This window comes from Anomaloglossus baeobatrachus, chromosome 4, assembly GCF_048569485.1.
Source record: "Anomaloglossus baeobatrachus isolate aAnoBae1 chromosome 4, aAnoBae1.hap1, whole genome shotgun sequence".
Classification (NCBI taxonomy): Eukaryota; Metazoa; Chordata; class Amphibia; order Anura; family Aromobatidae; genus Anomaloglossus; species Anomaloglossus baeobatrachus.
In genome coordinates, this window is record NC_134356.1 from 226,327,476 (window position 1) to 226,339,924 (window position 12,449).

Consider the following 12,449-nt stretch of genomic DNA (forward strand, 5'->3'; position numbering starts at 1 on the left):
CAGCCCATATGATGATATCATGTCTTTGCAAGCTTCTGAAGGTTTATTGGCAACATATGAGTTAGAGACACACCTGTGGTTGTATTTTAATGCACACATGAAACACACTGCTTCTGTGTGTAGCATCATGGGAAAAGCAAAAGAAATTAGCCAAGATCTCAGGAAAAGAATTGTGGACTTACAGAAGTCTGATTCATTCTTAGGTGCAATTTCCAGATACCTAAAGGTGCCTCATTCATCTGTACAAACAATTATACGCAAATACAAACAAGATGGGAATGTCCAGCCATCATACCGCTCGGAAAGTAGACAGGTTCTGTGTACCCGAGATGAACGTGCTTTGGTCAGACATGGGCACAGCAAGCAAAAGCAAAAGACCTTGTGAAGATGCTGGCAGAAGCTGGTAAGATTGTGTCAGTATCCACAGCGAAACGAGTACTGTATCAACATGAGCTGGAAGGCCATTCTGTCACGAAGAAGCTATTACTCCAAAAGATATATAAAGAAGCCAGATTAATGTTTAAAAATGCACACAGGAACAAAGACCTTAATTTTTGAAGACATGTCCTGTGGTTACATTTGGATGACAAAGGGAGAAGATTTGAAGTCTAAGAACAGCATCCCAACTGTAAAACACAGGGGTGGCATCATGTGGTAAGTTTGTTTTGCTGCAGAAGGGACTGGTGCACTTCACAAAATAGATGGCATCATGAGGAAAGATTATGTGGCAATACAGAAGCAACATCTCAAGACATCAGCCAGGAACTGAAAGCTTGGGCGGAAATGGGTCTTCTAAATGGACAATGACCCAATGCATACCACCAAACTGGTTACAAAGTGGCTTAAGGATAACAAACTCATTGTTTTGGCGTGGACATCAGAAAGCCCTGCTCTCAATCCTATTGAAAATTTATGGGCAAAGCTGAAACGGCAGGTGCGAGCAAGGCAACCTACAAACATGGCTCAGTTACACCAGTTCTGTCAAGAGGAATGGGCCCAAATTCCTACAAACTATCGTGAGAAGCTTGTGGAAGGATATCCAAAACATTTGACCACAGTCATACAGTTTAAGGGCAATAATACCAAATACTGTATGTAAACTTTTGACTTTTCAGAAAGTAATAAAAAACATTCTCTCTCATTATTCTGGCATTTGGCAAATATAAATAATTTTGGTAATCCTAATTGACCTAAAACGGGAAAACGTTATTCTGATTTCATGTCAGATAGTGAGAAAACATGCATATGTGTCTTTTTAGATAGTGTATGTAAACTTCTGGTTTCAATTGTATATCTGTGATGCTTGACACCACGGAGTAGTGATACTAGTCACTAGGTGGTGCTTGATGGAATACAGGACCCTATGTGGCGTAGTGTGAGGTTTGTCACTAGATGGCACTGCAATCACTAGCGTACAGAGTCAACAGAGAGAAAGTCAGACAAGCCAGGATCAAAAATCTGGAGGGCATGACAAAACACAGGGAGCAGGCAGAAACAAGGTCAGGAGGAGGTCCGAGATCAGAAGACAGGAGATAACGACAAGGTTAATGGGGGTGTGCAAAGCAGAGTCAGTAACAGTCCAGGGTCGAGTAGCCAATATCAGAATCAGACACAAACAGGAGCTGAAAGCACTTACTGCAGAACCAAGCAATATGACTGGCGACGTTCCGGTCGAGCATGCTCCCTGATAAAGCAGAACAATTTCTACGAACAAGGAGCATGTCAGCAAGCCCCTTCCAGCAACAACGACAGACCCGGTGCAGAGAAGGAACCCATCCAGAGGAGTGCAAAATAGCTGAGCATCTCAAGGCAAAGGGCTCTGCGCAAAAAAGCATAACAGCCAGCACGTCACAGCACAGAAGATACAGTTCAAATCGGAACCATGACAGTACCCCCTCTTCAAGGGGGGCCACCAGACCTCCAGGTTTCTCAGGAAACCTCTGATGGAAGGCCCTGACCAATCGGTTGGCTCTCACTGAACGCACCCGGAACCCATGATCTTTCCTCGGGTCCGTATCCCCGCTAATGAACTAAATACTGGAGGCAATTCCAGACCCTTTAAGAATCAACAATTCTCTACACTTCATACTCCAAACCTCCATCAAAGGGGACAGGCAGAGGCAGGGCAGTGGAAGTCTAGGCAAAGGGAACAAAGGGTTTAAGCAGGGACTTATAAAATACATTGGGAATGCGTAGGGACTGAGGGACTCGCAGCCCAAAAGCCAAGGGATTAACCATCTTTATAATTTCATAGGGTCCAATAAATTTAGGACCTAAGTTTAGTTGAAGGTACCTTAAGCTTAATATTCTTGGCTGACAACCACACCTTATCCCACTTGCAAGACAGGACTCCAAGAACGTCTCCTATCAGCCTTCAGCTTCTGATGGCACTGGGCCACCCCGTTATTTCTCTGAACGTCTCTCCAGACATCCCCAAGCTGTTGTATGGCCAACTCTGCTCCCAGACACCCATAGTTTAACCAAGAGAATTCTCCAAAATGGTGATGAAAGCCTTAGTTACAGAAAAAAGGTGAAGTCTCAGTGGATTGATTGACTCGACTTTTGAAAGCAAACTCAGCAAGAGGTAAGGACGAGCACCATTCCTCCTTCTGAGTCATCACCAAACACTGCAAAATTTGTTCTAGAGATTGATTAGTTCTCTCAGTCTGCCCATTGGTCTCCGGGTGATAAGTCAATGAGAACGATAACTCAATCCCTAATTTTTTGTAAAAAAACCCTCCAAAATTTGGAAATGAATTGTACCCCACTATCAGACACAATATTTAGGGGAATGCCATGTAATCGAATAACATGATTGATAAATAACCCAGACAGTGTCTCGGCATTAGGCAACCCCAATAATGGGACAAAGTGTGTTTGTTTACTAAACCGGTCCACTACCACCCAGATCACAGTCTTCCCATAAGAAATTGGCAAGTCTGTAATGAAATCCATGGACAAACGGGTCCATGATCTTTCAGGAATATGCAATGGAGCCAACTCCCTGGCCGGCCAGTTACGACTCACTTTAGGACGTGCACGTTTCATAAGAAGACACAAATTCTGTAACATCAGTACGCATAGAAGCCCACCAGAAAAGACGGGAAATAGCCCTCAAGGTGGTCGTGACCCTCGGGTGACCACTCAACACAGAGTCATGAAAGTCCTGTAACACATGCAACCTCAGGTGTACAGGAACAAACAATTTAGACAATGACTGGGCATCCCGGATGTCCGTCTCCAACTCGGAAGATAACATGGCAATAACAATACCCTGGGGAAGAATGGAGGATGGAGCTTCTGGGGAAGACACGGGATCTAGACTGCGTGATAGGACGTCAGCTTTCACGTCCTTAGACCCTGGCCGGAATGTAATAGAAAAATTAAATCTCAAAAAAAATAATGACCATCTGGCCTGTCTAGGGGTCAACCGTTTGGCTGATTCAATATATGCCAGATTTTTATGGTCAGTAATAACCGTGATCTGATGGGCAGCATCCTCCAAAAAAATGCCTCCATTCTTCAAATACCAGTTTCACAAGAAGCAGTTCACGATTACCAACATCATAATTTTTTTCAAAGGCCGAGAATTTTTTTTCGAAAAAAAAGGCACATGGTCGCAGGTTGGTTAATGTTTTTGGTCCTTGAGACAATACCGACCCCACTCCAATCTCAAAGGCATCCACCTCCACAATTAACGTTTTCATGAGGTCTGGCTAAATGAGAACTGGCATGGACATAAACTATCCCTTCAATTCCAGAAAAGCACAATAGCCTCTGGCGACCAAACCTTCAGATCTGCCCCGTTACGTTTAAGATCTGTCAAGGGCTTGACGATCTGAGAAAACCCTTAATGACTTTCCTGTAGTAATTGGCAAATCCCAGGAAACGTTGCAGTGCTTTAAGGTCCCTAGGTTGAACCCAATCAACTATGGCATGTACTTTCCCAGGGTCCATCTTAAACCCAGCCACTGACATAATAAACCCTAAGAAAGAGATTTCCTGCATGGCAAACATACAGTGTTCCAATTTAGCAAACAGGGAATTTTCTCTAAGCTTAAGTAACACAGAGCAGATATGGTCATAATGAGAATTCAGATCAGGAGAGAAGATCAAAATATCATCTACATATATCACAATAAAACATTCCAATAAAATCAGAAAAAAAACATAATTCATAAAATTTTGGAACACAGCAGGTGCATTAGTCAGACTGAAAGGCATCACCAGATTCTCTGACTCTCGGACGTTAAAATTGCTGTCTTCCACTCATCTCCCGGATACATATAAGAATATGGGCTTCCCTTAGATCTAACTTAGAAAACCATTTGGCCCCAGAAAGCTGATTATAAAGGTTAGGGATCAGTGGAAGCGAATAGGTATTTTTAACCGTAATTTTATAAAATTCCTGGAAATTGAGGCAGGGACAGAATCCACCATCCTTCTTTTTGACAAAGAAAGATTTGGTGCAGGGTAGGAGGAAGGACGGATATGCCCCTTCCGTAGGCTTTCACTCATGTACGGCTTCATAGCAACCCGTTCCGGGCCAGACAAATTGTACAAGCAAGCCTTGGGCAATTTTTTCATCAGGAACAAGCTTGATAGCACAATCATAAGGGCCATGGAGCGACAAGAATTCTACCGCTTTTTCTGAAAACACATCTCTGAAGTCCTTTAGGTATTCCGGAAGACCCTCCGGACTAACAGAGAAAACCTGAACGGTCTTAAGACAGGTATTATAACATGAAGACCCTCATTTAACAATATCCCTTTGACACCAATCTATTACAGGATTATGCATGTGTTGCCACGGAATTCCCAATACCAGCCCCACAGGCAAATTATCTCCATAACATAGCAGGAGATAAGGTGGGTCTGTCCATACTGAGGTTAAGTGTGAACTCCACCTTAACAAATTGGACCAGATTCTGAAATAACGGAATTTTGTCAATAGCAGTAATCTGGATTGGTTTCTATAGCCTAACTGTCCATAAATCTAGTCTCCGAACCAGTCCAGCATCAATAACATTGGCGGCAGACCCACAGTCAACGAAAGCGAGTGCGGACATATAAGCCGATTCTTTAAAAGCAGTTCCACATTTCACAAAACTTTACTGGAGCAGTTAAGAAGTACCTGGAAGTCTGGGTGCCCTCCTCGAAAATCACCAAGACTTAGGCATTTCCAGACAGTTTGCCTGCTGAGGGCCGTGCAAGACAATCTTTCCTCCAGTGTCTTGCGCGACAGCAATAGAAACAGAGTCCTAAGTCGCGACACTGTCTCTTCTCCTTTTGTCCTGGGCTGGCTATACCGACTTCCATGGGCTCCGTGTTCGATTGATGATTGATACTGGGGAAGACTAAAGGGAGTCTCTTGTCAGACCACATGTCTCTCCTGTATCCTACGGTCCATGCGGATAGCCTAAGTCATGGCCTCCACGAGAGAGCTCGGAGGAGAGTAGAGGGCCAGAGCGTCCTTTAAGGTATACAACAGGCTTTTTTTAAACTGATAGCAGAGGACGGCGGCGTTCCATAGAACCTCAGACGACCACTGTCTGAACTAGGAGGTATATTGTTCGGCAGTGTGACCCCCCCTGTTTCAAGCTCATGATCTTAGTTTCGGCTACCTGGGCTCCATTAGGCTTGTCATAAATCACTCCTAAAGCGTCAAAAAACATATCCACAGAAGACCGTTCTGGGACTAACAGGAGCAAAGAAAAAGCCCACTTCTGGGGGCAAAGAAAAAGCCCACTTCTGGGAACCCCCCCTTAGCAGGGACATAGTAATTCCCACTCGTTGGGACTCATTCCCTGATGATCGGGGTCGCAAGGTAAAAAACAATTTACAGCTTTTCCTGAACATCCTAAACTGGTCTTTCTCCCCAGAAAACATATCAGGGAGTAAAACCACAGGTTTAGGGAAACTTGTTTGCACATCAGTAGGTTCAGAAGGTCGACCTGTAGACTATTCTAAGGGGTTCTGGGAAGCTCTTAACAGTGAGGAAAACTGCTCCTGTAACTGAATCTGAGAGGTGGCCAAATTCTGCTGCTCCGCAGCCATGTCTTTAACCAGCTGAGTCAGATTTGCCACCTGATCGCAGAGTGTGTGCACTGGATCCATAGGTGAGGAGGAAAATGTCTGGGCCAGTCATAATGTGATGCTTCAAAACATATACAGCTGCACACTAAAATGTTAACAATGAGTAAGGGAACTCTGGTATTTCATTACTACTATAGCAATATTTTAATAAAAGAGAGATATTTAACATATGTATTGGCCAATGAATTTGAGCCCAGTAACCAACGGCAAGATAATCTCTGTATATCGGGAACCTAACCTGTAATGCCACTATCTGGATTGAAAACCTCCATGTCTGGGCAGCTAGACTAAAAACCTAACTTCAAATGCTACTATCTGGGTTAAAACCTCCATGTCTAGGCAGCTCGATTCCAGCTATAAAGGGGAGTGAACACAATCTGGTCTAGGGCGGAGTGCTCAATCAGAAAGAGATGCACTCTAAATATACAAAATGACTGACCAGCACATCCAACAGGTGTGAACAGGTGCTAGCTGAAAACACATTATAACTACAAAACATATACAGCTGCACACTGAAATGCTAACATTGAATAAGGGAACTTAATGAATAAGGGAGGTTTTAACCCAGATAGTGGCATTTGCAGTTAGGATTTTAGTCTAGCTGCCCAGACATGGAGGTTTTCAAATCAGATAGTGGCATTACAGATTAGGTTCCCGGTATACAGAGATTACCTTGCCATCAGTTACTGGGCTCACATGCATTGGCCAATACATATGCTAAATATCTGGGGGGGGTTTTCAAATATAGCAGTAATGCAATACCAGAGTTCCCTTATTCATTATTAACGTTTCAGTGTGCAGCTGTATAGTTATGTGTTTTCAGCTTGCGCCTCTTGACACCTGTTGGATGTGCGGGTCGGTCTTTTTGTATATTTATAATGTGATGCTTGACACCACGGAGTACTGATACTAGTCAATAGGTGGCACTGGGTGGAATACTTGATCTTATGTGGTGTAGTATGACGTTTATTACTAGATGGCGCTGGAATCGCTAGCATACAGAGTGAGCAGCTGAAAGTCAGACAAGCCAGGATCAGACACCAGAGGACATGACAACACACAGGAAGCAGGCAGAAACAAGGTCAAGATACAGACCGAGGCTTAGGATACCAGGAGAGTACGTATGGGATACAGGGAGCAAGCAGAGATGAGGTCAGGAGGAGGTCTGACGTCAGAGCCGGGAGGTAATGCAAAGTCAAGGGGGTGGGCAAAGCAGAATCAGTAATAGTCCAGGGTCGAGTAGCCAAGATCAAAACCAGACACAAACAGGAGCTGAAAGCACTTACTGGGGAACCAGGTAATACGACTGGCGTAGTTCCGGGCGAGCATGCTCCCTGATAAAGCAGAGCAATTACCCAGAACAAGGAGCATGTGGGCAAGCCTCTCCCAGCACCAGCGATAGACCCGGTGAAGAAAAGCAACCCATTCACAGGAGTGCAAAACAGCGGAGCATCTCAAGGCAAAAGGCTCTGTATTCAGAGAAGCATATCAGCACGTCACGGCATACAAGATGCAGCACAAATCGGAACCATGACAATATCATAGCTCAGCCCCTAGAGGTATACCTCCGCCATAGACTATTATTAAAAAAACAAAAACAACAAACAATATTCATTTTTGTTATGTATACTATATTACTGTTATAATGAAAAGTTCAGTCGACTTTGCATTGTAGTTCAGTTGGAGTTATGAGATCTTAATACATACAATACATAACACTTCATTTTTTTCTTGGTTAGAACACATACTCGTTATAATTAGTGATGAGTGTGCCCGTGGATATTCGGGTTTGTCGAACCAGCATAGACTAAAAAAAATCTGATTCAGCATCTCAACTTGATCCCGGACAACGAACCCCATGCAAGATTATAAATAGTTCTGGGCTGTAAGTGCTAGGAGTCAACAAATGGACGTTAAATGGTAGTAAGAGCAGGATAGTTATACATACTGTGCTTCACAGGGGATCACACTGCAGTCTGACTCTCTTCCGGACCTGCTTATTAAGCGTCATGAATATTCACTGCTTCCCCCGCACACGCTCTGTGCAAGTGTCTGTGATTGGTTGCAAAATGCTATACACACCCCCCCACCCTGTGTCTGCATCTGTGATTGGTTGCAATATATTTGTTGTATGGCAGTGTAAAATTTATTTATTTTTTTTTAAAAAAATGAAGTAGACTTCCGCCATATTTTGATAGCCAGTGATGGTAAAATAGACAGCTACAGTCAGTTGTGAGCTTTAACTTGCATTGATATCAGAAGAGAGGGGATCCTATGCAGTTTTTTAAAAAAAATATTTAAATATGATTATTATTTTTAAAACACCATAGAATCTCCTCCATTTTGATATACAGCCAAAATAAAGCTCACAGATGTTAAGCCAGTACGTGACATAGCTGTAATGGGGCCAGAAGTGCCAACATTGGAAAATCTTGCTGATTAGCTGCTCTGCAACCTTTCAACAAGCATTATTCGGATGACAAACCAGAACAGGAACAGGACATAAGGGTAACCGTCTGTGTTCTGGTAAGGACGACGAACTTTACAGTTTGGGGTCGTTCCATCCCTAATTATAATCTATTGAGCCGTTCATGTCTGTGTGTCCGCAGAAAATCTCAGAGATATTTCCGAGTTTGATTGGAGTCATGGATTAAAATTTACCAATACAAGTCTATGAGTGAGGCCTCTTCTCCACTGGCGTTTTTTTAATCACAGCAATACTCAGCTCAAAATGTGAGTCGAGTATCCTGCGTGTGTCCTGCGTGTGATCTGCGTGTGATCTGCATACGGTGTGTGTTTTTTTCCTCACATAGCATCCGTATGACATGTGAGCGTCATGCGGGTGCTATGTGAGTTTTTAAGTAAGCAGTGTAGGGCTGGCTACGGGAGAAATCTCCTGTAAAACCAGTCCTGGCCGCTGTTACCTGCACTCAGCTCCAGAGCTGAAACCTGAGCTCCAGCGTCTGCCTGATCTGTCTGCAGCTGTGCTGACCTGAACAGCAATCGCCAGGGAATCCATCACTCGGCGCTTGCTGTTCAGGCTGCACTCTGGAGCTCAGGGGACAGCTCCCGGGTTCAGTGCATGTAACCGCAGCCAGGACTGGTTTTACAGGAGATTTCTCCGGTAGCCAGTCTGACGCGGTATGCAAGTGTCAGGATCCGTGTGACATGCGCATGCCACCCGGATTCTGACTTGCATGGGGGTGAGAGAGCTGAGAATCGCATCAAATCGCAGCATGCTGCGATTTCAAGGAGAGCCCGTGTATCGTCTGGAAAAAAAGGGGAAATGGAGACAGCATCATTAGAAACCATTTGCAAGATTGCAATCCGTTTCTCAATGCGAGGGAATTTGCAGGAAAAAAACGCTAGTGGAGAAGAGGCCTTAGTGAAAATAACGGAGAGCACACGGATGTCATCAGTACGCTATCCATGGGCTGATGGTGACTAACACTGCAATGAATCGGAGATAGTTTACAACTTATTAATTTTTCATGTGTGAAAATCGCTGAGGAAACACTGATAGTAAAACCTGAAACACTAATCAACCACTGATAAAACTTGGAAACAAAACACTGATGAAACTCAGACCATTTTTTTGCATACCAGAAAAATCAAGGACAACTGAATGACGCTCTTTGATATATATTTGTTATTTACTGTAAAGTCTATGAACTTATAGCTTATACATTAGTGTGAACATCAACAAAATGTTTAGTATGCACTGCAATTGTGCAGATATACTGTATCTTTAGTGCATCTGCTTTTTGTAAGAAATAGGACATGATGCACTGGTCTAAATAATTATTTTTATGCTTCTCCTGCAGGGTGTAACTGTGAAACTGTCGATAGAAATCCATGATGATTTTTGACAATTGCTCCGTTCCAGTGTCATAGAATGAAGATTTATTTAATCATGACTTTACAAGTCAATAAGAGCCGAACACAATTTGCACTATCTGCTTTGTTAGCAGAGATACAACCTTTACTGTATGTGTTTTAGTAAATTATATCCGTCCAACATTTCTGGATATTTTATGCTGTTTTTAGGTTTGTTTTTTTTTAATGAGTAAATGATAATCCTGTATTTCAAATGTTTTTTTTAATAGAAGTAAATTAATAAAACATGATGCACATATTATAGGCTAAAAATATTAACAATATAATATTGTGTAAAGTTTTCATTTTACCTGACCTTCGTTTATTTGTCCCTCCGCCGCCTGTGCTCATGGTTAATAGTCTGTCCTTCCTTTGTACTGCTTCTGGTGAGAGATTGTTTGTTCTTCTCAGCATGGGACTCCTCCAATCCACAACTTGGTAGACAGAATAGAGCCAGGACTTCTAGAATCCTTTCATGTATCAAATGTCCCGGGGAGGTGTGCCCTTCTGCCCACCTAAGGGGCTGATCCCAGGAGAGAAGAACAATGAAACACATGTTAGTCAGTTAGGGCCACTTTACACGCTACGACATCGCTAAAGCGATTTCGTTGGGGTCACGGAATTTGTGACACACATCCGGCCGCGTTAGCGATGTCGTTGCGTGTGTCACCTATGAGCGATTTTGAATCGTTGCAAAAACATTCAAAATCGCTAATCGGTGACATAGGGGTCCATTCCCAATTATCGTTGCAGCTGCAGGTACGATGTTGTTCCTCGTTCCTGCAGCAGCACACATCTCTATGTGTGACACTGCAGGAATGAGGAACATCTCCTTACTTGCATCCGCCGGCAATGAGGAAGGAAGGAGGTGGGCGGGATGTTACGTCCCGCTCATCTCCGCCCCTCCGCTTCTATTGGCCGGCCGCTTAGTGATGTCGCGGTGACGCCGAACGCACCTCCCCCTTGAGGGAGGGATTGTTCGGCAGTCACAGCGACGTCGCAGAGCAGGTATGTGCGTGTGACGCTGCTGTAGCGATAATGTTCGCTACGGCGGCAATCACCACATATCGGCCGTACGTCGGGGGCGGGTGCTATCTCGCTCAACATCGCTAGCAATTGCTAGTGATGTCGCAGCGTGTAAAGTGGCCCTAAGTTGGATCTGGGCTGGAGAAGGACTCGGATCTATAGCTGAGGCTAGATCCTAATGCCTGTGTATAGATCGTTACAGATTGGAGATCAGTGACCACGTGGGATTGTGTTTTGTTGTTCACCCTGTTGGACTCAAGGAACTCATATAAGGACCATTGCCATATTTTCCCTGGCGTCGGAATACCGGGGAGGCGCCCCCCGATCTGTTGTTTTGTAGTGGAATCTTTGCAGACTTTAAGGATTTATATTCATATTTGGTGCTTTATCTTTGTGGTTCCAATAAAGCCCTTTGGATTGTTCCTTGGCCTGGCGTCCCTTACTGCTCTGTCGCATACCCCGTCACAAATTGGTTAGCAGCGGAGGTATCAGAGCAGAAGGAATGGAGGACAACGGCCCATCAACATCTGGAACCAGAACCTCAGAGTACAAGAACTGGACTTTGTTGAAACTACAAACAAAGGCCTGTGAATTAGGAGTCTGGTACAAAGGATTCCCCAAGGAGCAACTAATTGAGGCTTTGGAAGATGCTTGCCTGCAATGGCACCAAGGAAGGTCACCAGTCGGCTCCCCCTGGTGACGCCTCACCACTCGGCTCCCCCTGGTGACGCCACACCACTCGGCTCCCCCTGGTAACGCCTCACCACTCGGCTCCCCCTGGTGACGCCTCACCACTCGGCTCCCCCTGGTGACGCCTCACCACTCGGCTCCTCCTAATAAATCGCCTTACAGCCAAGACAGATTGGAGTCCATTAGACCCTTTTGGCGACCCTGGTGCAGGGACCCTCACCAATCACTTATCGAGTGGCTAGATGAGAACTTTTAGGCTGTGTGCACACTACGTTTTTTTTGGTGCAGATTGTGGCCCAAATCTTCATGTCTCTCTTCATGCCACTAAATTAAATGAGAATTACATAGTGCTGTGCACATGTTGCTTATTTTTTACTTGCAGTTTTGCTGCAGAAAATAATCTGCAGTATGTCAATTGTTGGTGTATTTTTTTTTCTTGCATTTTTTAGCATTTTCACCCATTGACTTCATTGAACAAAAACAAAAAAAAAAACGCATAGCACAAAAATGCTCTGGTGCCTCTTTCTTCCAGAAGGTGCAGATTTCATGCAGAAAATGTCTGCACCAAATCTGCAGCGTGTGCACATAACTGTAAGAACCGTAATTGGGCCAGCGTGCAGAAGACACAGCCAAAATGGAAAACAACAGCAAAGCAGTACATTTTTGCAACACTTTTTTTTTTGCCCACCATTTTTAAAGATATTTATGAGGCTATAACTGCAAAAAAATAGCAAAGCAATAAAAATAATAACAATTTACAG

General features: G+C 43.9%; 1 protein-coding gene across 1 annotated transcript in view; it reads left to right on the forward strand.

The window, feature by feature from the left end:
• The window catches only part of DRAM1 (DNA damage regulated autophagy modulator 1), a 100,311-nt gene extending 90,079 nt beyond the window's left edge, over window positions 1-10,232 (forward strand). The window contains exon 7 of the mRNA XM_075342395.1: window positions 9,921-10,232. Within this exon, the coding sequence (XP_075198510.1) occupies window positions 9,921-9,965 (45 nt within the window). The 3' untranslated portion in view covers window positions 9,966-10,232. The remainder of the gene's footprint in view (window positions 1-9,920) is intronic.
• Window positions 10,233-12,449: the final 2,217 nt, after the last annotated feature.